We start from the raw sequence: 23,628 nt of genomic DNA on the forward strand, positions 1-23,628 counted from the left end.
ATATACCCTGCATTTATGACTCAGCCTTAAGAAGAAGGTGCGGAGAAACAATGAGGTGTAAGCACTACAGAACTTGGTTATAGAAATGTACGTTAGTCACATCCATTCATTGTCAATAACCTGTTGTCCAGTGCTTGGAAATACAGAAATATAGGGCATGTATGAGGGTACACCCTTGGGTCCATGGGTTTCATCTGGATGCTCATGTTTCCTTTTACATTTCAAAGACTTGTGTGTGAAACCAGAGCACCCAGGAGAAACTCACAGGAACATGGGGAGAACATGCAGACCCAGCACAGACTGAGGCAGATTCAAACCTGCACCCAAATGGCCAGCGCACAAGATGCAAGGTGCTGCTCGTACTTATACATTACTGGTTATTCTTTATTTACCCAACTTCCGAGGCACCTTACAACGTTAACTGTATGAAGCAAAAGTTCTCGCAAGGTCACAGGATAAAAGATGATGGGAGAAGATGACGACGGGCCAGGATGAAATATTGTTTTGCAGATACGAGAAAACCTATGAGTGAAGAAGACATGATGACTTAGCCGAAAAAAATATATACAGTGAAAAGGAAACATCTTATGGCAAAGTCGAGCGTTTATAGTGAAGCTGTGATTTGGAACACAGTGGGATGCTGTAGAGATTTCATTGAGTTTGTTGAAGAGAAAACCTCTTTAAATCCTTCAGAAACAACCAGCAAGCCAAATGGATCATATTTAACAGTAAATATCCATGACGGCTCAAAATATTAAGTTATGTGTCCTTCGGTAATTTTTATTCATTCGTAATATGTATTCGTAATATTCGTAATATTAAAAATAAATTGAATTGAATATCAGCTCACAATTGGATGAGCTGATATGAGTGATAGAATATCCGATTCAGACTTTCACCTTTAAATCCAGTACATTTTGTTACATTTCTATGTATTTAAATGTGTAGGTTTACATTCACTAGTCACCATTTAATGTAGACCACAGAGGTTTAAGTGAAATACACCAACAACGGCTGACAAACTTTATGGATTAAGCGAAACCGGGGAGGCCGGTTTTCTGTGATATTCCCTTATTATTTATTGGAATATGATATGCACCAAAAAAGAATTGGGGTACAATGATTTCTGAAAATTAGGTATGTGGAAAAGAAATATATTGAGGGTCAAACTGGTCTAGGGGTCAACAGAGCAAAACAGGTCAACCTTTGGTTTTTATTTGCTTTTATTTGTTTATTTTTCACATAAAAATCATTATAAGACGCCATTATCTGACGTTGACAGTTATTTCACATTTCAATGTACGGTACACCAGAATTTATCGGAAATGATTCTGCCACAATAACGTCATTAAAAATACACTGTGCCCCCACGACTGAAGGTAAATGGGGAGAATTAAAACTACACTGTTCTGAAATAATCATTGACAGCAAACACATCAACCGAAAGACTTTCGACCAATTAACTAACGACAGAGGCGCATGCGCGATGGATGACCGTGAGCTACCCTCCCCTCCCCCATTACCTCCCGTGTGCGTCGACGTGCGTGCGGGAGCATAGCGGTCACGTGGTTCGGCTGTGCGTACGCGGCGGAGTCGGGTGTGAAGATGGCGGACGACGAGGCCGAGCGGGATGGCGGCGCTCGCAGCGCTACAGCCGCGGAGGTTGCGGCGCTTAGAGAAAGGCTGCGGGAGCTGGGCGCCACAGTGACCACGGGGGCGCAGGCCGCAGAGGCGGGGAGCGTAGCGGAGTCCCCAGAGCAGGCCGCGTCCCGGTACTGCGAGCGCTTCTGTCAGGTCGGTGGACGTTTGTTTTCTGAGGCGTTTTGGGGCGAGAGGCGCGCTTCTGAAATCGAGCTGCGGTGAGTGAGGATGAGGATGAGGATGAGGGAGGAGAGCAAGCAAGGTCTGCGGGACGCTCCGAGGGCCCTTTGTGTGCGGCTGTTGTGCATAAACGGAGCGGTGCGGCGGCCGCTGCATCGTGACAGGTCGCTTCTCCTGCCATGGATGAGCTCCACGGAGACCCGCGATCGGTATCCACGGCGCTCCTCGGCTCATTGTCACCTCGAGGAGCTCCCCGTCTCCTCCACGAGCCACCATGTCGCGAGAGTTCCACCAGTTCCACCTTCCTCGGGACATAAAAACACCCAGGACGCGTCATCGGGAGAAAAAAAAAGCACTGTAATAATTCGCGTATTATTCCACGGGGAGGTGATTTAGTTGCGCGCTCGTCGATCTGTCTCGTCGTGGTGTTTTTTTTTTTTTTTTTTTTTTTTTTTGTTTTTTTGGACGACAGATTTTCCCTTTCATGGAAGTTTGAGCCATGCTTACATCGCGCCAGGGAGTCTCGCCCCGGGCCCGATTGGACCCGTGCTGCAGCGCGATGTGGCCTGGAATCGAGGTGATGCCCCCCGCGGCTCCCTCATTAACGCTCTTTGTGCTTGAGCACTCATTGTTGGGCGAGATGGTCCTGATGCTGCTTCATCCTGCACACGCACTTCTCACATCCCTGCTGTAGGGGCTCTGCGGCTGGATCCTCCTTGCACGTTATTTATTACTATTAACCCTCGTTTAGCTCAGCCCTTTGTCCAAGGTGACTCGCCGCGTTAGATAAGATTAACCCATTTATAGAGCAGAAAATTGTTACAAATTCAAAGTAAATGTTTTCTCCAAAGGTACAGGGATTTGAAGTCATGACCGTTTGCAGAGTAACAGCCTCAAACCGCTATGCCACCTGCTGCAAAGTGCAAGCCCAGTCTGAAGCTCCCATCTTGGTTAATTGTGCCCATTTACACAATACACTGCTTTTTCTCTCATTAGACACTCTGTATAAAATCACCAGTTTGAGAAAAGACACAACCATCTGATGCTGCACTGCATTGGCCAGGTTGTCCTGTGTTGCTTTCTGCCTGGAGAGTGTGTTGGTTCAGTGACCTCCAGTGACACTGGGCCATCAGAGTTTCTTGCAATTCATTGTAGTGGTTAGCAGCTGTTCCATTGCAGGCTTGGGTTTGAATCCCCTCCTGCTTTAGTACCCTCTCCCTAGATACTCATCCTGAATTGATACACTAAGAATACTATGCTGTCAAAATGCAAGTCATTGCAGTTGTCCTTAGACAAAGGCATCAAATAAATAAAGAATGAGAAATAATGAACAGAAATTCTTTGCTGACTTTGGGGGTCAGTGGACCCAAGCAACGGGACAGTACTTGAATTTTAAAATAATTATATATATTTAGTTGCTATAGCCGTCATTTGTATATGCCTCTAACTATATATAATTATATATAATTTGTACATATGTATAATTCCTCTAATATGTATATATCAAGTTACAATACATCTGTGTCCCCCATTTTAACAGTAGTCATATTTCACATTAGATGGCCAAATATTAAATTTTTCTAAACGATGCATCATGCTAGAACAATATGAATTTTTCTCAATTTGTATTTGGTTCAGTGTAACATTCCTCACTTTGTTTATGCTGCATCAGTAAATGTCTGTATATGCTAACATTTTGATAAGATAATACAGCAAGCATCTGTAGTAATGCAGAAGGGAAGCTACGGCTGAAATTAATATAGTTTAAAAGAAAACAAAAGTGTTTTTTGTGGCAGGTGTTTAAGTCCCTGAATCAGCATGCTGCCCTTGCCTTGTGGTTTCCTGTTCAGAGACAGACCAAAAGCCCTGAAGAATTGGTCCCACAAAAGACAATGACAACAACCCAAAGTTGAACTGTGTCTCAGGTGGACCGCAGTCCTAGCGGGTTCAGCGAGGATCAGCTTTCAAAGTTTCAACTTTCATTGCTTTGCTCTTTAAGTTTGTTAGAAAAGTGGAATTCCGTGTAAAGACAGACATCATCACCAAATCCAGAACTGTCCTTCAGTTAACTGCAGCCTTGTGAACGGCTCCATCTCTCTCGTGTCTCTGAATGCAAAGAGAAACACTAACAGTAAATAAAATGTTTACAGATGGTCTTTTTGAGTCCAGTTTTGGCTGCCAGAGTCTTGTGCTCTTCAGTGTGGAAAGAGCATCCCCCAGGGAGCGCATCATGTTGGAAACGTAATGTGAGCAAACTTCTGGGTTCGGTGGGTGGACGGAATGAACGGGGGGGCTTTTGAACAGCATGACCTAATTTGTTACTCGGGAGAATCACAAAGAACCATTGACCGCCAGCACGATTAGTGTAGTTGTAAAACTTTGTGTGTGTGTTGTTTGTCGTTTGTGAACCGTAAGGGCCAGCAGACAGTGTCGTGGAGGTTGCATGTTTGAATCCCGCCTCCTGCTCTAGTACCTTTGAAACTGTTTGCTTACCTGAAATTGCTTTAGTAAAAATGACCCAGCTGAATAAATAGTCAAATAATTGTAGGTAGCTTAATTTTGTAAGTCGTCATGTAGAAATGCTTAGTGAACAGTGCTTTCTGGTGTTCTCTAGTGTTGTATGGTCACAGTGGACAAACTGAAGTCATGTTTCGCTTGAATTGCAGGACAGTTTTTTGCTATTTATTATTGCTTTAATAGATATTTAGACCAGGCAAAATAGACTTAAAATTTTTTTTTTGCGGTATGCAATGTGCAGCCCTTGAGTTATTGCTGGTGAGCTCGAAGTTCATATTGCTCTTGTTCCATGAAGAGCCATGTAAGATCATTTTGGCTTATTGAATTTTACTCTGTGATTACATCTCTTGCTGTAGTTTGAATTATTGTCCTGGACACACTTTTTCCACTTAAGTTTTCAAGTAGTTCTAATTTTAAATATGAGGTTTCCATCATTTCCAGAGCTCCATTGCTGCTGCTGCCAGGTGTTGTGGCTGCGAAACTGTGCGCAGTGGCAAGAGAGCAGCGAAAAGGCTCCCGTGTTGGAATGTGCTGTGATTTGCTGTGTCCTTCTGCCCGTTGAACAATCCTCAGCGCCGCCTGCAGTCAGGGTCCCAGCCTGGGGCATTCAGGCCAGGTGGGGTAGTGGGTGTTTCCAGTTTCCGCTTGCCTTCCCTTGCACTAAAATTGATCTGTATGATTGGTTAAGTTCTGTAATTGCTCACATTGTCTGTTACTGGTTAAAAACTGACTGTTGTAGTGATACATGTTGTGGTCAGAGCTATAGAAATTAATCATTTAAAGTTTTTAGTGAGGCTGGAATATCCTGGATCACAGCTGGTTTTGTGTATTCTGGAGGTGTAACTTAGTAATTAGCAATGCGGATTGAGCACAGGGAGGCCTTCGCTATTTGGCACTGACACTTAAGAGAACTTGCTGTGGAATAAACAATGTGGCACAATGTGGAAAAGCAGTTTGAGACACTGACCGTTAATGGTCATTGTCTGTGTGAATATTTCTCTCTCTTGTGTTGAGAGCAGATCACTGCCTCCTTGTCTTTACCCTTTTGGAGCACCGAGAGCCAGCGTGCATGAGAGCGTCTTGCTGCAGGCCAGGACTGTCCTTGGTCCGCCTGTGTGAGAAAACAAGGGCGGCGGTATGGGGCGGGAGCGGGGTGCAGCAGCAGTGGGGGGTGCCGCCGCTGCTGCTTTCGCTCGATACCATCCAATGCGATGCACTTGAGCAGCAGGTCACGGTGTCTGTTTTTCCTCCAGAAATAGAGGCAGGCGCAGTGTGGGCAGGGGTGCGATTTGAGCTGGCATAGCTTCAATGGGGCATCACCGCAGTCTGTGGAATGGGACAGGGCACGTGAGGTTCCCGTGCTTTTGAGCCTTCCTGCTGAAGTAATTTTGCCTTCTGTTGTACCACCAGCTTATTTGGCACTTTCTCTTTCTTTCACATGTGGGTGAGGTGGGGGGGGGGCAAAGGGATTCTCAGCTGTTCTGCAAGCATTTACAGCAGCACAGATGGATCTGTCCCTCTCCCTCCCTCCGTATGAGCAAGAGCCCCTCCCCCACTATCCAAGCCTTTCCCTAGATGCTGCGTGCGAGTGTGCGCACGCGTGTGTGTATGTGTGTTTGTCTGAAGACATTTGAGACGCACCGCTGCTCCTGTCCACAGACTGCAAGGCGTTGAATATGTATAACCCCCTCAATCCGTATTGTCTGCAGGACAGGTTTCACTGCCAGCTGTTGGACACATCTCTTTGTCTTCCCCACTCCTAATTGGATTGCGGTAGACGCTAGCGGGGCGCTTTTGCATGAAAGGCGTGGGCGTCATGTTTTCCTGTTTCTCTATGATTTTGTCCTTGATGATCTGCGAGATACTGCTTAATCCAAGTCCTCCCACTGTACATTTCAGATGTTAAGTTTTTTTTAAAGTAGCATCTTTAAACAATCTTTTTTAGTGTTTCTGTGGAATGTTTTCAGCGTGTGCTTTGGAATCTGTTGCCTGTGTAAATAAATTCTTTAATTTTCCATTGAGTGTTTTGAGGACACAGCCGTGTCACCTCATGGCTGCTGTTTCAAATCCAAGCAGAGCTCTGCTGTAGTACTAAATGATTAGTCTTAAATGTTGAATCCAGTGAAATAGAAAGTTGTATAGCTAGCTGATCACGAGGACATGGTAGCACAGTGGGTGAAACCAGTGCCTTACCGCTCCTAAGCTGCTCTTTGGGGACAGTGTCCGAGTGCAGTTCAGCATGTGTGGAGTTTGCATGTTTCTCCCAGTGTGTGCACTCTGTACATGCGTGGAAGGAGGCTCTGGCAAACCACTTCTGTGTCTCTCTTGCCTTGGAAACCATGTGAGTGATCACTGTGAGTTGGACTGCACTCAGTGGCACTTGCATCCATAGCTGATCATGGGGGGGGGGATGTCTGTACTGTGCCATCTCTATATTGTTCTATAAATAAAGCTTGCAGTTCACTTTGGACAGAAGGGTTCTCCAAGTGACTTTTTAAAAAGGACCGACTGATAAGCAAGCAAAGGTACATTGTCGGTGATTCTTGCAGATCGAATTCCCATTCCAAACCATCTGGGTATAATGCATATATAATTCCGCTGTGGATGTGTTGCAGTGGTGTTGATTGCTGTCAGGACCTGCCTGCAACTCAATTCAACAACAGCTTGAGTGAGGAAAAATGAATGCACTGGGAGACGTGACCTTTGACCTCAGCTGATAAGCTACAAAGTAATCGGTTTGAGTGGTGCAGTACTGGCAGAAATGTTGTAAGAAGTTAGTGTGTGTGTGTCTGTAATTTTGTGGAGATCATATCTCTGCTGTGCTGACAATGTCCAACTCTTTCCTTCTCCACATCCCTTTCAGCCCCACGGTCCTTCGTTTTTGCGGTTTGCTGTGCTGTGTTGGATGCATGGATCCTGTTTGCGAAGAGTATTTTTCCAGCACGTCGTGACCTGTGGCCAATGGTATGGAGCATGGAGGAGCGCAGGGGCAGCAGACTAGGTGGTGACAAGGTCGCCCTGATCAGCCATGTTTTCTGGAAGGAGCAATTTGCACTCATTGTGGAAAGAGATGCATTTAATTTAAAATTCTCTCCAAACTTTATGATGAATAAATATATATGTGTGTCCTGGTTTTGGGATTTTAATTAACGCAGATGGTTAATGGTTTTAGGGGCAAATTGAGGATAGGTACAACCTATGAAAGCATTTGTCTGAGAGCATTGTTTAATAGTTTAAATCCATTTCTGCCTTGTGACATCCTTGTTGTTCCGATTTAAGACACAAAAGTGTTTTCAGCCCCTTGGTTCTTGATTTGTTACTCAGGCCTCCTTTTCACTTGTTATAGAATGCAGAAATCCACTGTAACGTTTTCATTTTTGGAGCAGTATATCAAAATTATCCACAATAATGTGTGTGTATAAATGTTCATGTTGGTTTATTCATTTACCAGATTCTTTTCTCCAAAGTGACATACGGTGATTGAAGTAGTATTTAGCTGACCTTTATTCAAGGTGATTTACAGTTCTAGATACACTGCACTGAACTCTCTACCTTCGTTCACATGTTTATACAGCAGAGCCATTGTAACACAGTCACACACTAAAGGTAATTTAGAGTCACTAATTGACCTGAATCCCATGTCTTTGGACTCTGGAAGGAAACTCACACAGAACAAGAGGAGAACATGAAACTCCACACAGACTGAGCGGGGATTGAACCTATGTTCAGTCAAGCAGTGAGGCACCAGCACTAACTGCTGTTCCACTGTCTTACCTTGGGCCATTTTCTCCTGGGTTACGTGTCATCGCAGTATTTTAGGTGGATTTCTAGGTAGTGCTCTGCTTGTTCCAGAAAGAGCATTGCTGCTTTTTTTGACAGGTCATCAAACCATTCTTGTCGTTAGACACACCCCCAGTGAACAGAATGCTGGTTGGGGGGAAAAAACTAGCTAATTTTAATGTTGGAGAGATTTTGAATTTGGTCTGTGTGTGCACCATGTGCTCATGCTACCATTCATGATTGAAGCTCAATCAAAAACTTTGATAATCCTGTTGCCATGACCACCGTCTGTGATGTTCAGAGGAGTTGTGGTCCAGGGCTGTCTACTGGGCAACGGGGACTCTCATCTTGCAGTCGGGGCCTGCCCTGTGTGAATGAAGATAAGAATGGGATACAGAAAACACAAAGTCTTGAGACAGTAACACAGTGATGGACTTGAATGATTTGGTATGCATCGGTCTCGAGGGTTTTAGCAAGTGAGCGTGGCAGCGATTGTTTGCAATGACTTTGCTGGTGGAGTTATCACAGTCTGCTGTGAGGTTTCTCCTCCAGTCAGTATGGAGAACTGTCCAGGAATGCGGTGTAGAGAAGCCCAGCACTGTCCTCTTTGTGCTCCTTTCAAACTCCACATTTTACACCTTCCCTCTTTGCAGACGCTGGTGGATTACTCAAGTCGATGGAAGATCGAAGAGGATCCCCAGCCGCTGGTGGAGGTGTACACAGCAGCACTGCTCAGCTATGCCACAACAGCCCCACACCTCTCCTCCCAGTGTGAGGAGGTGAACCTGGTGCTGGAACGGCTCACGCTGTAAGGGCTTCTGTTACTCCCATTTAATTATTTTTCTTCCCTGTGCATTTTGCATGGCTGGTTCAGCTTCTGCTCTTCTTCATTGTGGTTAATGGAAGAGAATTGACCCTACATACACTATAATTCATCTCCAGCTTTTATTGTATAGAATGTATATTCTTCCTCCATGTTTAAGGTAAACTGAAATGAGATGGAAAGCTGTTTTTCTGCCTGCGATTTCTTTCTGAATGGAGTATATGATTCAAGAGGGGTCTCAAAACATCTTTTTCAGACTCATTTCTCTCCTTGTCAAAAAGCTACTTAAATTACATCACACCATCTGTCATAATGATTATTGTATTTCCTACCAGATTCAGTTCTACAGTCAGACACTGCAGTAATGTGTACCAGGAAACGGGGTGTTATGAGACTAACCGTCCTTAGACAATCATGTATCTACATATAAAGCTCTCTACCTGTGACATGAACTTTTCTGTACTCTGACTTGTACGAGTTGACTTGACAAGTGTCTGCAAAATCAGTCTGTGTAGATGTATTTGTGATGTGTTGTACACCCTTAGCAGATGGACACAGTTGGATTTTAAATCAATAAGTTTAAGTTAAGTTCAAATTAGTTCAAATACTAATGCTGGTGCTGCAAAGTTCAACAGAAGACTACTGCTGTTACAAAATATGGTATTACTGCTCAAACATTAATAATAATAATTAATGGCATGCCTGCTTTTGCAAGAGGATACAATCCAGTGGAAATGGATGTAATTTTATCAAGAATGCTAAATGCGTATTGACAAATTTTTGTAACGGCAGGCTCTTCTGGTTGGAATGAAAATAAACATGTTCCATCTAATGCAGTTTGGCAGCACTCACTTGAAATGCACTTTTGAGCCATAGTGGTATAGAAGCTTGAGGATTCCAAGGAACATACACACTGTTTTCAGCACACCACTATCTGGTGGGGGTTTGCAGTGCACTGTTTTTGTCTGTCTAATTCATGATTTCTTATTGCCTTCTGATCATCATGATGCTTTTCTCCAGAGCGACTAACAGTGTTGAGGTTAGAATTATTTACCCATTTATACAGCTGGGTAATTTTACTGGAGCAATTTAGGGTAAGTACCTTGCTCAAGGGTACTACAGCTGGAGGTGAGGCTCAAACCTGCAACCTTTGCGTCCAAAGGCAGCAGCTCTAACCACTACACTGCCAGCTGTCCCACAGTCCAGGTAGTCTAGCTCCAAATGTTTGCAGCACTTGGAACTCCAAGTAGAACTTGCACCCTTTTTAGTCTTCTGTGTAGAACTTTGACACCACATCCTGCTCTCCATTCACTTGTGCTTGTTGATGCTAAATTGACAGAGTAAAGCAGTTTGTGTTTTTTTTTAAACAGAGGGATTTTAAAAGCGCTGCATTTGTATCTGTCAGGGTTCGGCCCGCTAGTTCAGTACAGTCCCGTACACAAATTGCACACGGCATTAGAGCACTCTGTGTGTTGTATTGCCAAACTGAAAAATGTTGATTTAAAGGGATCCATGGTGTCCTTGTCCTCTGACATACTGCCTTCTTTATGTTCATTAGTGGTATATACACTGCATACTGGGATATGTAAAGATAGTCAGCCTCCTCGCTGGAGTCTCAGGATGACGCAAAGCTCCTCTCGCAGTTGTCACCTTTTACATTGTACAGACACACAAAAGAGCTTCAGTTTCCACAAATTCTCAGAAGTAATGTTAGGAGAAAAGTGGAAAGCGATTTGGAAGCACACCATAACATTCTTCCCACTGATCATGCAGGAGCTGTGTGGAGCTACTGCTTTCGCTACCCAAAGAAGTCCCCACCGCTGTGTGGGAGACGGTGCAAAGTTCTGTCCAGGTAGGAAATATTTCTGCTTCCTTCTTTCAGCTCTTTCTAAGTGAACAAGACTCAAATACTTCTTGAAAAATTGCTTTAACAGAATGCGCTTACCGCTTCTCATCCGGTCTCATTTGTTTCTTAAAACAGACCAAATATCAGGAAATTGGATAATGAAATTACATATTCCATAGCTTTTTGTGGGGAAAATTTTAAATTTTGATCCAGCTCTGTCCCTGGTTCAACATTAAGTCAACCTAAATTATGCCTAATATAAAGAAAAAATAGTGTAACACATTAAAATTGTCCATAGTTTTTTTTTCGTTTTGAGGTTTGTTGCCAGAAAATAAACATTTTCTGTTTGATTTCCTCTGCAGAGCCTTTTTAGAATCGTATGTGTTCACTAAACTTTTTTTGAATTGCATGCACAGTTGAAAGCTTCCTCACCATTCTCTGTGTGTGTTTTTTTTTAAAAGTCTATGTTTGGAAAAGTGGTAAAAACAGTGAATTTTCTTTGTATTCCATTATATTTTATGTTCAGCTTTTTCCTTCTAACTTCAAGCTATAAATAAATGCAGGAATTAAAGATTTGTTGTTTTACAGTTGCTGTATTTTAAGGTAACAGTAAGCTATTGGGGGAAATTTCATTTATGAATGGTTTAATGTATATAAAATAAATTTTAAAGGATAATTTCATAGTTATCTTAACATGATAGTGTGGACTACTTTGAGTAACATAATTGTATTCACTGTTATGAATAATTAGAAACTGAAAGCACAGCTATTCAAAATACAAAATGCAAACAAACATAGTGAGTGTGAGTAGGAATGCAAGTCCACAGTGCCAGGATGCTACTGAGACTGTGGGTATGTGGTTCCCACAATTCAGTGCATCTCAGCTTCTGACACACAATCGCCAGGTACAATTTTCAAATCTCAGTTTATCAAATAAGTATCGCACGCAAGATGAATGAAAATCCAGACTGACTGGGGGTAAGTTGTATTAATAATGTCAAAGTGAAAATCCAAGTAGAATAGTGAGAGAATAGTGGGCATCAGTGTCTTTGATTTGTTGTTGGTCTGAAAATCTGGCACAAATAATTCATTATGAATTGAGTATCTTTTTCTGCATGGATGGCATGTACAAGAGTTGATTTTATTCAGGTTGCATTTGATTGCTGCAGATGTAGAATTTTGTACAAAGACAAAACTGTGCTAGCCACTTGGCCATAGTACCTACCATATTACCCAGACAATCCATTCTCCTGCCCTCTCTGCAGATTGTATCATGAATAAAAAGTCATAGCGGCTAGCTAATATCTTTTGAAGGTGCCATTTTAGTGTAGTTGCATAGAGGTGTTGCAGTGAAATCATTCACAGCATTGAGGTGTGATTTGTTCATCAAAGAGTTGCTTCAAAAATTACATCACTTTATGAAAATAGCTTTTGCTTGACAGAAAAAGGTACACGGAGCACAGTTTGCACATGGTCCATTTGTACAGCTGGAAGTTTGCCCAAACATATTTCAGCCCATTCAGGGATTTGAATTTCAAGCCAAAACGTAACTTCTGGATGGTGATGTGACTTGGAATTTTGAGTTTTGTGTGTTAACCTTAACGTACAATGAGAATCCTTGTTTGCTGTGATTGGCAGCATGTGCAAAACTGTGTAGGTGTGATTGAGAACAGCTTGGCCTGCTACCTTAGTGTCCTTTACAGTTTCAAGAGCCTGTTGTCATCATAGTACAGAGCATTTTTTGCATGCTGGAATAGTTGCACTTGCTATGGCTTCAGTTGCAAGGCTTACCAGTTCCTTTGTCCACAGGCAGCACAGAGTTTGCTGCAGCAGAAAGGGGTGTCACAGCTGCGCATGCTGTCCATGGTGGCCCAGGAGAGTGGACCATGGGCCAACGCTACGTTGCACAGCATTCTTTCCAAGGAAACACCCGATACAGGGAGAGGTTTGTCTTTGCAGCTTTGCACTGAGATTGAAAATATGTGTATCTGGAAATATTTTCTAGAAGAGTGGAACATATAAAGGAGAAAGAAAAGTTTAAACAAATGTTTATAGCAATGTTTGCCTTGGTGCATGCATGGCAGATTAATAAGAACTGTGTTTTGAATATGAAGGGCTGCTTTTACATTTTGAACTTGTCTCTGTTTCAGCTGACAGCCCTGAAATTCTCCTTTTTGATGTTACTTACAAAAGCCACAAGTCAAGCATGTTAGTTGTCAGCGACTCACTGCTACTTACATTCACTAGTCTGACCATATGAACCCTTCCTTGGTGTAGTTCATGAGTTCCTGTCAACGGAAGGGCCTGTTCTCCTGGAGATGCGGATCAAGCACCTGATCAAAGACAACCAGGTGGAGAAGGCAGCGCTTCTGGCCAGAGCATGTGCAGAGCACCCAGAGCTGGGCAGGGAAGGACGCTTCCAGCAGACATACCTCGTGTGCCTGTGTGCAGTTGTACCGCGGGAGCTGCTCATGCAGGAGGTGGGCTGGAGGGAAGGTGGAACGTTAAGAATAAAGTTCCCTCTAAATAGCACACGGGCAAGAAAATCTAGTCTTCTTATGACAGAATAGTACATTCTTTTAGAAATTTTGGAGGTGACAAGTAGATGTTTTCATGTGGACCATGGAGTCAGTAGTACCTGCATATGACTGTTAAAGACAATTGTCACTCCTCATGAAGTGGTGTATTTGCCATGTTCTTCACCACAAGGGGGCAGACTTTGCATCACTTTTTATGAGATGAAGCCATTGTGTAAAGATAAGCAAGACAGACTTAGATTATACAGCTGATATGACTCCCCCATCTGCTTCTATCTACTTAAATCTTCAGCAGGGAGTACAGGAGTCCCAGCTGTGTTTCAATCTGTCAGGGCTGCAGCTGGTCAGTATAGGACTGTCAGTTACAGTATATAGAGTGCAGTGGTGGGAGACTGTACCTGCATTAACCCCACTGCTCTTTGCACAGCTGTCTAAGGTGGATTGCAGGGATGCACTGGAGATGATCTGCAACGTTGAGTCTGAGGGGGATGAGAAGGGCGCATTCAGCCTGTGCTCGGGCTTCCTTACCCGCCAGCTCCTGAGTGGAGATATGTACTGCGCCTGGTGAGTTTCAGAGCCATGCTAGGTTTTATTTTCCCATCAGATTTGCAAGTAAACTTGTTCCCTATTCAGTCTGAGTTCATTCCCGACTGGTAGTTTTTCCCCAATTTGGGAAACTTGAAAAGCCTACATTTACACTTGAAGTTTGGACTGAAAACACTTTTAAATTCAAGATGCTTTGTAGATATTATTTCAGTGAGTGTCAATCTGACAAATACTGAATGTCTGCCATTTCCTCCTAGGGAACTCACACTTTTTTGGAGCAAGCTGTTGAAGCGGTTAGAGTCATCTGCGCAGGTGTTCTTGGACAAATGTCGACAGATGTCGCTGCTCTCCAAAACAGTGTATCATATTCTCTTTTTCATCAAGGTCGTCCAGTCCGAGGTGAGTTGTGTGTCTGAGTTACATTGTTGTAAAAGTTAGAGACAAATATTAAACTTAAGAGTTCTACATCCACTATGGGAGTACACCAATGAAATTGCACTTCAATGTACAAACTGTGCAGACTAGTTTTCAAAGATTAGCAGTTGTTATTCAGCCATGCAGAAGACACACCTTTTTTAACAAAATTATGAAATGAACTGGTATTATTTTTCTGTTGCTTTGCAGTTTGAGGATGTGGGACTTCCTGTATGCATAGAGATGTGTATTAGAGCCCTGAAGATGGAAACTGAAGAAAGTGGAAACACTAAGGCTACCATTTGCAAAACTGTTTCTTGCTTGTTACCATCGGACCTGGAAGTTAAACGGGCTTGTCAGTTGACAGAATTCCTTTTGGAACCCACTGTGGACTCATACTATGCAGTGGAGACCCTCTACAATGAACCAGACCAGAAGTTAGAGGAGGAAAGTCTACCAGTTCCCAACTCATTGCGCTGTGAACTTCTGCTGGTGTTCAAAACACACTGGCCTTTTGACCCAGAGTTCTGGGACTGGAAGACCCTGAAACGCCATTGTTTGGCATTGATGGGAGAGGAGGCATCCATTGTGTCATCCATCGATGAGTTGAATGACAGTGAGATCCAGGATGGGCTTGATGATGATGAGACAGCCAAAGGGCATGAATTCAGAGACCAGATTGAAAGTTTCTGGGATACCACAAATGAGCTTAATGAGATCACAGATGAAAGGAGGAAAAAGAGGGAAATAAAAAAACTACGGGAGAAGGGGTTCATATCTGCCAGGTTTCGAAACTGGCAAGCATACATGCAATATTGTGTTTTGTGTGATAAAGAGTTCCTCGGTCACCGGATTGTAAGACACGCGCAGACACATGTCAAAGATGGCATGTACAGTTGCCCCATATGTGCCGAATCATTTGACTCAAAAGAGGTGTTGGTTCCACATGTAGCATCACATGTAAAGCAGTCATGTAAAGAACGCCTCGCTGCTATGAAAACCAGTAAGAAATTGGCTAATGCTTCAAAAATAACAGTGGCTGATTCAGCCCTTCAGAAAGACAGGCTTATAGAAAGGCCCATCTGGAAGTCAAAAAATGTTCTTAATGATGTGGATCTGTCGCAGTCTAACAATGCCGATGCTTCTGCCCTAGCCAAGGATGAAATCTCAGCCATTCGAGCAGAGTACACTGACGAGTACTCTTGTCCTGTTGCAAATTGTCGGAAGGGTTTTAAGTACTTCAGGAATCTGATAGCCCATGTGAAGGCTCACAAAAATAATGAGGAAGCTAAACGTTTTCTTGAGATGCAAAGCAAGAAGGTTGTGTGCCAGTACTGTCGTCGGCAGTTTGTCAGCGTTGTGCACCTTAATGATCACTTGCAAGTGCACTGCGGTGTCAAGCCTTACATTTGCATACAGCTGAACTGCAAAGCCAGTTTCCTCTCTAACACAGAGCTGCTAGTGCACAGAAAGGAGCACACCGTTTTTAAGGCTAAGTGCATGTTTCCAAACTGCGGGAGGGTTTTCCACGAAGCATACATGCTGTATGACCACGAAGCACAGCATTACAAAACTTTTACCTGCAGAGAGCCTAGCTGTGGTAAAGTATTCCATTCTCAGTCGCAGCTGGATTTACACCAGGAGGATCACTTGGCAAAAGAGGAACCGCTTACAGCTGAGGATCATACTCCACCTGTTGATAATGTTGATCTCCCACCTCAGTCTCTGAATGGGCAACCAAACAACTTTGCACCTAAACAGGAGCCAAGCCACTCCACACCCACAGATCAGGAAGAGGTTTGTGAGGAGGGCCCCCAACAGAATGAGCCAAACATGGCAGCTAACATGCATCTGTGTCCACCAGTGCCAGTCAAAGTGAAGCACTCTGTTGAGAGTATGCTGAATCCAGCCCCAGGTCCTGGGCCTGGGCAGGTGTCTGAATGCAGCGCACTTGATCCTAATCAACAGCAGTTCTCAGCACCACGTCCAGACACCTCAGTGATTCGCTCCCCTGTAACTGCATGCTTATCTAACCCAAATCAGCCCAGATTAGCAGATACCTCTGTTCAGCATGATGCAGGGAACATGGTGTCACAAGATCAAAGTTTGTTACCAGTTACTTATCAGAGTGTTTTGCAGGACTCCAATCTGTCTTCACAACTGGATATTTTACAAGACCCAACCCAGTCTCTACCCCTGCACAACCAGGGCTCTAATCAGAGTGATGCAAGTTGTGTGAAGGTTGAAGGCCATGTTGATAACAGAGGACCAGTACCAGCACACCATTTAGACTTATTTCCTAACCATAATGTACCACCTTCAGAGCAGACCCCGCAATGCCTATCTATTGTGACACCTGGAGTGCATCCTTCTGCTGCATCAACAGCTCCTCCACAGACCGTCTCTCTGCCAGTCTATGGGAGTGTCACTTCCAACACAGTTTCACCGCCTGTGTCCTTGAGAAATCCTGTTCCACCTGAAGGAGAGAAAGAGAGACACAACTGTGCATTTGAAACATGCACAAGAAATTACAGCTCCTACAGAAGTGTCACTAAGCACATGAAAGCAGCACATCCAGAGTTTTATGTTCAGTGGAAACTGGCGAAGAAGAACAATCGCATCCTCAAACCCATCATACGAACCGTGTCGACTGGAGGGAATATAAATTCAGTAATGCCATCACAAGATAGAAGGGTAAGCAGCATCCCTGTTCCTGTGGTTCAAATGCAGATGCAGAGCACAAGCAGCCAGTCAGTTCCCTACTCTACAGTCTGTCCAAATCCAGCTGTGACCAGTACTTCCTTATCTCAGTCAGAAGCTTGTACAAATCGGGCAAATCCCAACCAAATAGAAAATATCTTAAATCCCATCTTATTGTCTCAGTTGGGAAATTCTCAAAATCAGCCTGGGACAGTGCAGTCACATATTGAACCAAGTGGCTCATGGTCCTCACAGCCTGGGAACCATGCCGACCATGAGGTAGTCTGCCCTTCCCATGTGATGTCTTCAAACTTGCACCCTCTTCCTACTCAATCCTACCCTTCCCAGATTAACGCTTCAGGTACTGGCCTGCAGCCAACTGAAACAAGTCAGCCTGCCATTCAGACGGCACATCCTGACACCGAGAATCTATTCTTGCAGTCACCGGTGGATAATAGCTCAAGACAGGGAGAAAACATGGGAAAAGATTTGCATCCACACTGTGTTTCAAGTTTTGCCACCAGTGTGAATTCAGCACCCCCTGCACAAATGAATAATGCAAACTGTGGTTTAAGCCACACTAGTCCGATGCCCTCAAATACAGAAGGACTGGATAACCCTCTTTTGACATCAGCTTTGGAAAGCCTTCCACATTCGCACATGCCTTCTTACTTGGACAGTCTGAAGGACCCAGTTTTACCAAATCATTTAGAAAATTCAAGTCCCGTGTATCAACCTCATACTCAAAACTCTTCATTTTCTGGTTTCAACCCCCCAGAAAGAATGATTGATGCACAAATGCAAAACAATGTGCGCCCAGGTTTTCCAACACAAGATAATTCTGCGATGCAGCCAGCTGTTGAGTCTGGGCAACCAGAAAACAGGAACATTTTAACAGCTAATGGTAACACCCTGACTGTGAAACGGACCAAGAGGAACAAAAGGGCTAAGTGGCCTGCCATCATAAAAGATGGGAAGTTCATCTGCTGCCGGTGTTTTAGAGAATTCACCAGCCCGAAATCACTTGGCGGTCACTTGTCAAAGCGTTCTCATTGCAAACCATTTGATGAAACTGAGCTGTCTGCAGAGCTGCCCACATCATTTCTTGATCTTCTTAATTCTCCACATGTGTTGAATGCTCCACAGAATGCTATGGCTTCAAATTTTAATCCTAGTGCGACATTCAAAGACCAGCCTAGTCAGCCACTGGATCGGGGCTCATTAGACTCAAGGTTTTTCCCTAATGTTACTTTCCCACAGGCTAATGGATCAACTTATTCAAGTGCGGATGATCAAAATGGTGCAGTTCTGAAGGAAGTTATGGACAGTCCAGCTATTCAAAACCTCTTTGAGTCATCTGGAATTCCACAGCAGACATTTCAAAATCCTTCTGGTTCTTGTCCTTCTGATGGTCGTTTGCCAGAAAGCACAGTTATTCAGCACACTGGAAATGTTACAGTTAAAACGGAGAACCAACCCCAGAGGATAGACTTAGTCAAACATGACACTAGCTCTGCATTTGGTAGCAATGACTTCTCTGATCCTATTTCTCAAATGCTGGCAGAAAATAACTCTTCAGTATCATTAAGTAGTCTTCCCACTGACCATCTGAATCAGGTACTAAGAGCTGAAACTCTAATGAAAATGAGAGACATGAAAGGAAATGGAGATCCCCAGCCAGGTGCACTGTCAAATGATGGCCTTTTGGAAGCAATGGCCAGTCTGGCACAAAACCTTATGACAAATCCATTGCTCCAGATTACGTCATCTGAACCTTGTCAGCAAACTGTGATGCCAACTAGCCCCCAGGATGATGCACACAAAGAGAAGTTAGAGAAGGATGTCAAGAAGAAATTACGTGAACAAATTTTAGCTGGGGACCTCCTTAGAAGGGCCAGTTTGTCTCAAACGGCTACTGTTGATGTGATGTCCAGTTCAAGAAACTCCACTGTACTGAATGGCCAAACTGGCATCCAACAAACTGTGGAGAGCCAACAGAGTTTGGAGTCCTCCAGAACTGTTCAGTTACCCCCTGGCAACAAGATGAATAGTGGAATGGTTGTGGTGCCTACTTCTGAAAATGAGTCAAGTGCTGTAGGTCATAAACACCCAGGAGTTATTCCTTCAGAGCCAGTTGAGGGTGCTGTCCCAGGAATCACAATGACGAATGACACTGATACAGGCCCTGCTGTTTTGTCTGGTGCTGAAGATGAAACAGTCGTTGAAATTCAGAGAGCATTACAAAGGTTGGATTTAGACAAAGAAGTTTATGAGAACACCCAAGTTGTTAAAAATTGCTCCCCTGTCACCACATTAAGCAATCCCATTGTGAATAATGATTTAGTGAAGCCTAACATCATTATAACCCAAGAGGAAAATTTGGTAAAACCGTTTGTTTGTCACAATGAAGGGTGCAACTACAGAGCCATGACAAAAGATGCTCTGTTCAAACACCTTTCAAAACAACATAATTATACTGGGGAGATGATAAATGAGATTAAAAAGAATCATGGTAAATTTGCCCCTTTTCGCTGCCAGATGTGCAGTAAGACATTCACCAGGAACTCAAACCTTAGAGCACATTGTCAAACAGTTCATAGCTTTTCACAAGATGATATGGTTAAGTTTAAATTGGCACGAAATTTTAACAAAAAAGTGGACTTGGAATCCAACAATGGCCAGGTCGGTGTGGACAGGTCTGTTCAAAATTCTACCCTTCCTCATTGTGGAAGGCCAAATGTGAACATCACAAAACAGCACATGTGTACCGATGGCGGACAAGAGCGGTTAGATGCGTCTTTGACACAGAATGTGTTACATATGCAAGAAAAGCCTAGTCAAGAGTACCATTCAAGAACTTTTGAGGAGAAAACTGCTTTAAGCGCAGCTGCACAAGATTCACGTCAGAATAACATCTGTTCGCTGGGGCCTCAAGTGCAGCCAGTGCCGCAAATACCTACCGGAGAGCAAGCTCCACAAGGAATGGTTATAAATGGACCTCCCATTGAGAGACATGCCTCCATGATGGGCACCCTTGCAGCTGAACAACGCTTAAATGTTTTCCATGCAACTGTCCCCAGCATGCCTGGTCAGCAGTTATCAAGGCCACCAGCTGGAAGAGTTTTACCAGATGGAGTGTCTTCTTCAGGACAGGTTGCACCAGGCCCCCCCCAGAGAGATCCCCCACAAGGTCTTGGGGTATTCTCTCAAGAAATGGGACCACAAAGTATCAAGCCAAAAGTGGCCAAACCCAAAGCTGAAACCCCCAAAAAAATTAAAGAAAAGAAGGAAAGAAAGCCAGCATTGAAAAATGGTGAAGTGGATAACACTTTCAGCCCTTACAGGCCTTATCGATGTGTCCACCATGGATGTGTAGCAGCATTCACTATTCAGCACAATTTAATTCTCCATTACAAAGCAGTACATCAGTCTCATCTGCCCAAATTTGAAGGTAATGATGATGAACAAGATGAACCACGTGAAGATGTCAAAGTGGAGCAGGAAAGTGAAGATGTGCAGGTGAATGAATTTAGATGTCAAGTCAAAGATTGTTCAAGAATATTCCAAGAAGTGACAGGCTTGTTGCAACATTATCTTCAGCTACACAAATTCACTCTGGATAAAGCAGGTACTCTGATTAACAGTATAAACCTTGGAAGATTTCAGTGTGATCAGCCAGAATGTGATATATTCTTCACTGCTTTCTGGAAATACATTGCTCACATTGAAGAAGATCACAAGGAGGCAAAGTTCTCTAAGGTAGAAGCCATTGATGGGTTGTTTCGGTGTGAGGTTGAAGGTTGTGACCGTGGTTATGCTACACGGTCTAATCTCCTCCGTCATACCATGAAAAAACATCAGGATCTTTACAAAATTCAACTCATGACACAACGGAAGAATCAGGACCGGGAGAAATTTGGCGCAAAGAAGCCTTTGATTGAAACAGTGCAGACTGGTGATGGGAAAGAAAATATGCAAAACAATAAAAAAATGACACAAAAGGGAATTGAGAAAAAGAAAAATGATGATGTAAAAAATAATCACTGGACAAAGTATGGAAAACCTTCTTTGAAATCCAAAGAGGAAGCTTCAGTAATGTGTACAAAGAAATTCCCCCTGCAATATCCATGCATGATAAAAGGTTGTGAGACTGTTGTAAGTTCAGAACGAAACATAATGAAGCACTACATCAGGCATGGTCTGGCTGAGCGGTACTTGGAGCAGCAGCGAAGTTACTTCATTTTTTGCAAAAAGTTGTCCCGTTCCAAGTGCAAGTACTGGTCTTCTAGAGGCAGAGCCAAGTTTGTGGACAGCTCCACGGAAACATCTGAAAACGAGGATGCAGTTGATACGGGTACTGAAGCAAGTGAAACAGAGAGCGCCAAACCCACCTCCAGAAAGGATGAGATCCCAGAGGATGCAGAAATGTCAGATGCCAAGCAGTCCACTGACGATAGCTCTGACACTAAATCTGTTGCATCAGCAACTATCAAGAGGAGAAGGGGGCGGCCTCGCAAAGAGGATTGTGAGGAAAGACTTACTCGTAGCAAGGCGATGGAGAGGCTAAGAACAAGGAGCAGCACGGTCAGTTGTGTAGGTAACGGCTCTGATTCAGCTAACTCATCCTCTGGTACTGGCCCAGCGAATGAGGAGCAACATGATCAAACTATTACTTTGAGCTCTTTCAAACCCATGGGATTTGAAGTGTCATTCCTGAAGTTCTTAGAGGAATCTACACAGTCTCCTACAAAAAGAAAAGCCATCGAGGAGCTCACCAGTGAAATTCCACTGAAGCGGGAGCGGACTATTCAGTTGAAAACGGCCACTGTATTGTGCAAACGATCAGATGTGTATGTGCGGCCTAAAGCAGAGCAGAATTGTATAGACTTTAGAAACCCCCAAAAGTTGACATCACTGAAAAATGTAAAAATTGTGGTTGACAATGCCTTCTCTCATGTGGCTGACCTTTTGCTCAAGCAACTTCAGGAAATGCGACCTTTGGTGATTCTACAAAAGTAGATGTTAAAGTGTTAACTGACTGGTTGAATGTCTCCATTACTGAAGCATAGTACTCAGGATTAGAACAGAAAAAAAAAAAAAAAACCTCTTGCAGACTTGTGTCCAAAAACAATAACAAATTTGGATAGGTGTATTTTCCAACACTAAGCAGTATCAAGTTACTTGTTAGTTGTTAAGTGTACTACAGGAGTATTTTAATTTTTTAAAATATTAAAAATAAAAATGAATTTTAAAGTTTTGGTAAAGCATTCATTTGGCTCTTTTACAAGACATGTACATTTAAATTAATCTTTTGTAGTACTGGTAATGTGTAGAGAATTGAAGCTGTAAAGCATGTTTGTATTTATGAAGCTTATCAAATTTAGTTGCTTTTGCAAAATTTTGGACAATGACACGAGTCATGAAGTTTTAATAAATCCCCATGGGAATTTTTTTTCTTTTTTGCAACAAAATGGTAATGTAAACGGTTGGAAATAGTGTTGTGTATAGATTGTTATGGGTTGTTCTGATAAATTAAAAGCTGTAGATAATACTTTGTATATATACATGTTATTTGAACTACTGCCACCAGCAGTCTGTAAGACCACTTAAATCACATTTTACTACAGCTAGAATCATTTATTTGTGTGTTCACATTGCAGACTGTTTTATAGCATTGATTGTTTTTAGCAAATGTGGACATATTTATCCTAATGGAAAATAGAATATTTCTGGTTATTGTTATTGTTGAAACTATTATTGTAGCCCGATAAAACCCACTAATGAATTCTAACATGTCATTCACAACTATTATAAATGTAATATGATACACTTGTGTGCGTGTATGTGCACGCATAAGATATATACCACAATTTGTGACAGTGTTTTTTTAAATATAAATCTAAAACAGTACACTGGATTCCTTTATGTACATCCTTATAAAATTTTCAGTGTCCCCTTTGAAGGAAAACACTGCGCTTTTTCCGTGAAGGCACACTGTTTTAGCATTGGACACAATCCCCAGCTCATATATATAGTTTTTCCATCATAAGGAAACAGAAGATGCCGATATAATTAGCATTGATGTCAAATGCTTTTCTACCTTGCTTTTGGAAAATTAAAACCAAAACGAAACCCGGTTTTTATCAACTTATTTATATGATCAGTTGAAGAATCTAATGAAAAAAGGTTAAATTTACTTAGAAGTGGACCTGTAAGGAGGGGGCAAGGTGGCGCAGTGGGTTTGGCTGGGTCCTGCTTTTTGGCCGGTCTGGGTTTTGAGTTCTGCTGGGGGTGCCTTCCGACGGACTGGTGTCCCGTCTTGGGTGCGTCCCCTCCCCATCCGGCCTTGTGCCCTGTGTTGCCGGGTTGGGCTCCCGCTCGCTGCAACCCCGCTCGGGACAAGCAGTTTCAGACAGTGTGTGTGTGGACCTGAAAGCCTTTCTCCACCCAGTTCTTTAGCAGTGTTATTCAAATTATTCTTATCCAGAACATTTTATCATCATGTAAGTACTGAACAGTTCAGAAAGAGCTGAGTTCCTAGCTGTCCCTACCCTTTTAGTAGCTGTATCTACCCATAACTACCCAGACACTGTCTCACAGGTGTGCTGTGAATCTTTGGTTTTTTGGAAGGGATTCACAATTTA

At 43.1% G+C, this 23,628-nt stretch overlaps 1 protein-coding gene across 1 annotated transcript; it reads left to right on the plus strand.

Annotated features, from left to right (window-relative positions):
- The first annotated feature begins 1,538 nt into the window (after positions 1 to 1,538).
- znf292b (zinc finger protein 292b) lies at positions 1,539 to 22,187 on the plus strand. The gene is made up of 8 exons (XM_018743715.2): positions 1,539 to 1,794; positions 8,772 to 8,926; positions 10,715 to 10,793; positions 12,597 to 12,732; positions 13,065 to 13,267; positions 13,752 to 13,888; positions 14,128 to 14,269; positions 14,495 to 22,187. Exons 1-8 carry the CDS (start codon positions 1,606 to 1,608, stop codon positions 22,001 to 22,003), a joined length of 8,550 nt encoding a protein of 2,849 aa, XP_018599231.2. The 5' UTR covers positions 1,539 to 1,605; the 3' UTR covers positions 22,004 to 22,187.
- Positions 22,188 to 23,628: the final 1,441 nt, after the last annotated feature.

This window comes from Scleropages formosus, chromosome 1 (genome assembly GCF_900964775.1).
Source record: "Scleropages formosus chromosome 1, fSclFor1.1, whole genome shotgun sequence".
NCBI lineage: Eukaryota > Metazoa > Chordata > Actinopteri > Osteoglossiformes > Osteoglossidae > Scleropages > Scleropages formosus.